This window comes from Raphanus sativus, unplaced genomic scaffold, assembly GCF_000801105.2.
Source record: "Raphanus sativus cultivar WK10039 unplaced genomic scaffold, ASM80110v3 Scaffold0368, whole genome shotgun sequence".
Lineage (NCBI taxonomy): Eukaryota > Viridiplantae > Streptophyta > Magnoliopsida > Brassicales > Brassicaceae > Raphanus > Raphanus sativus.
In genome coordinates this window covers 1-3261 of record NW_026615688.1, presented here as the reverse complement: position 1 = coordinate 3261, position 3261 = coordinate 1, and the positions used below count along the sequence as shown (strand labels likewise).

At 41.9% G+C, this 3261-nt stretch overlaps 1 protein-coding gene across 1 annotated transcript; it reads left to right on the top strand.

Moving 5' to 3' along the window:
* Window positions 1-433: 433 nt before the first annotated feature.
* Window positions 434-2129, top strand: LOC108831331 (uncharacterized; the record flags this gene model as incomplete). The annotated part of the gene is made up of 3 exons (XM_056996803.1): window positions 434-562; window positions 675-1319; window positions 1449-2129. Coding segments are annotated over exons 1-3 (1455 nt in total), but the record flags the coding sequence as incomplete, so codon positions are not given.
* Window positions 2130-3261: the final 1132 nt, after the last annotated feature.

Sequence of the window (3261 nt, the reverse complement as noted above, 5' to 3'; positions counted from 1 at the left end):
TTCGCTAGATCTGATCGTTTAATTACCTATTGTTGTTGTTTGATTCAAATCCTGATAGATCTAGGAAGTTTCATCATATTTGATCTTGATCTGTTTCGATTTCGTGTGATAGAAGTTATCAAGTATTGATCTTTTCAAATCGTGTTACCTTAGATCACAAGTTTTCCTTTTAATCAAAGTTGTTTCCTTTTAAAATTTTTCTTGAACAACTTACTTGTTTTGATTGTTTCTTTGTCTCAGGTACCAATGGGGAACGAGTCAGATGAGGAAGCAGAACTTGTAAGGAAGAGTAGACTTCTAAGGGAGGAGATGACCGAGCAGTTACAACAAACTCTAATCACTACTGTGGCTGATATGATCAAGACTAGCATCACGGGTCTTCGTGATGAGATAAGACAAGAGCTAAGACAAGCTACTGGTCAGGGCCATAGTAATGAGTCAAGGAGAGAAAGAAGAGGTCAGAGTCCACAGAATCATCCTGAACCAAGGAGAGACCGTAGAGAACATGCTGGATCACAAGAGACTGACAACTACTATGAGCGCAGCCGATCTGAACATAGTGGTTCTTCTTCTTCTAGAGTGAGTAGAAGGCAGAGGCGTGATCATGAAGTTAGGGACTTAAGAAAGAAGAGCTTGGTGGAGTTAAGCTCAAAATACCTCCTTTTCATGGCAAGGTTGATCCGGATGCCTACTTGGAGTGGGAGAAGAAGATTGAGATTGTCTTCAATTGTAAGAACTATACCAACACTCAACGAATCCAACTCGCTGCAACTGAGTTCTATGACTATGCTCTGAGCTGGTGGGATCAACTGGTTACCATGAGGCGGCTTAACCAAGAATATCCAGTGGAAACATGGAGTGAGATGAAGTCTCTTATGCGCAAGAGGTTTGTACCGAGCCACTACCACAGAGATCTTCACCAGAGACTAAGAAAACTCACTCAAGGAGCTAAGACCGTAGAGGAGTACTATCAAGATATGGAGCTGTTAATGTTGAGAGCCAGTATTTCAGAAGATAGAGAAGCTACTATGTCAAGGTTTCTTGGAGGGCTCAACCGAGAAATACAAGATAAGGTGGAGATGCAACACTATGTTGAAATAGAAGAGATGTTGCATAAAGCCATTCTAGTGGAGCAGCAGCTCAAGAGGAAGGGACATTCACGTGGAAGCTATGGGACTACTCGGTTCCAAAGTCCTAAGGAAGATAAGCCTAACTACCAGAAGGAGAGTAAACCTTATCAGAAAGATGACACCAAACCTAGCAACATCTACAGCAAGGACAAAGGAAAGACAGGAGCCTCTGGTTCCAAGACCCGAGATGTCAAGTGCTTTAAGTGTCAAGGGCGTGGGCACTATGCCAATGAGTGTACTAATAAGAAGACGATGATTCTTCTTGACACCGGGGAGTATATGTCTCAAGATGAGAAGATACATACTGATCATGAGCAGACTGAAGAAGAGTTTGAAGAAGAACCGGTCAAGGGAAGGTTGTTAGTAACAAGAAGGCTTTTGAATCTTCAAACTAAGGCAGATGAGATTGAGCAGCGTGAGAACTTGTTCTACACTAGGTGCTTGGTTCAAGGGAAGGTATGTAGTCTTATCATTGATGGAGGCAGCTGTGTCAACGTAGCTAGTGAGACTATGGTCAAGAAGTTGGGTTTGCAAGTTCAGAAGCATCCAAAACCATATAGACTGCAGTGGCTTAATGAGCAGGGCGAGATGAGGGTCTCTGATCAAGTAGTGGTACCTATAACCATAGGGAGATATGAGGATGAGATCTTATGTGATGTGATACCTATGGAAGCGAGCCATATTCTTCTCGGACGACCATGGCAATCTGATAGACATGTGATACATGATGGCTTCACCAACAAGCACTCGTTTGAATTCAGAGGTAAGAAGACAGTGCTGGTGCCATTAACCCCTAAAGAAGTGCAAGAGGATCAACTCCATCTACAGAAAAAGAAAGAGATTGAACTCGAAACTGATCTCAACAAGCAGCATAGCTTCTATGCCAAACAGGGAGATGTCAAACGAATTCTCTACTCTCAAAACTCTATTTTGTTGCTTGTGTTTAAAGAATCTTTGCTAACCACCACTGATCATACACCGGACCATCCGAGTGAACTAGTTTCTCTTTTGCAGGAATATGCAGATGTGTTTCCAGAAGATAGTTCTAATGGTTTACCTCCAGTTCGTGGGATTGAGCATCAGATAGACTTTGTACCTGGTTCCACACTACCAAACCGACCTGCATACAGAACTAATCCAGTAGAGACTAGAGAATTGCAAAGACAAGTAGAGGAACTGATGGAGAAGGGTCATATCCGAGAGAGCTTGAGTCCATGTGCAGTACCAGTGCTTCTTGTGCCTAAGAAAGATGGTAGCTGGCGCATGTGTGTTGATTGTAGAGCAATCAACAACATAACAGTGAAGTATCGACACCCTATCCCTAGACTTGATGATATGCTTGATGAATTGCATGGTTCTACCATATTTTCTAAGATAGATCTTAAGAGTGGATATCATCAAATTAGGATGAAAGAGGGAGATGAGTGGAAAACTGCATTCAAAACTAAGCATGGTTTATATGAGTGGTTAGTCATGCCTTTTGGATTAACCAACGCTCCTAGTACATTCATGAGGTTGATGAATCATGTGCTTAGATCATTCATAGGCATCTTTGTTGTAGTGTACTTTGATGATATCCTAGTCTATAGCAAGAGTCTTGATGATCATATAGAACATCTTAGGTCTGTTTTGAATGTTTTGAGGAAAGAAAAGCTTTATGCTAATCAAAAGAAGTGCACCTTTTGCACAGATAACTTGGTTTTCCTAGGCTTTATTGTGAGTGCAGATGGAGTAAAGGTTGATCCCGAGAAGATCAAAGCCATACAAGAGTGGCCAACTCCAACTACAGTGGGAGAAGTGAGGAGTTTTCATGGGCTAGCAGGTTTCTATAGGCGCTTTGTGAAGGATTTCAGCACTATAGCAGCTTCCCTGACCGAGATCATCAAAAAGGATGTAGGATTCAAGTGGGGAGAAGCACAAGAAACTTCATTCAAAATCCTGAAAGAGAAGCTTACTCACTCCCCTCTTCTTATGCTTCCTGATTTTTCTAAAACCTTTGAAATAGAATGTGATGCCTCAGGAATTGGAATTGGTGTTGTATTGATGCAGGATAAAAGACCCATAGCATACTTCAGTGAGAAGCTTGGAGGAGCAACTCTCAACTATGCAACGTATGACAAGGAGTTGTAAG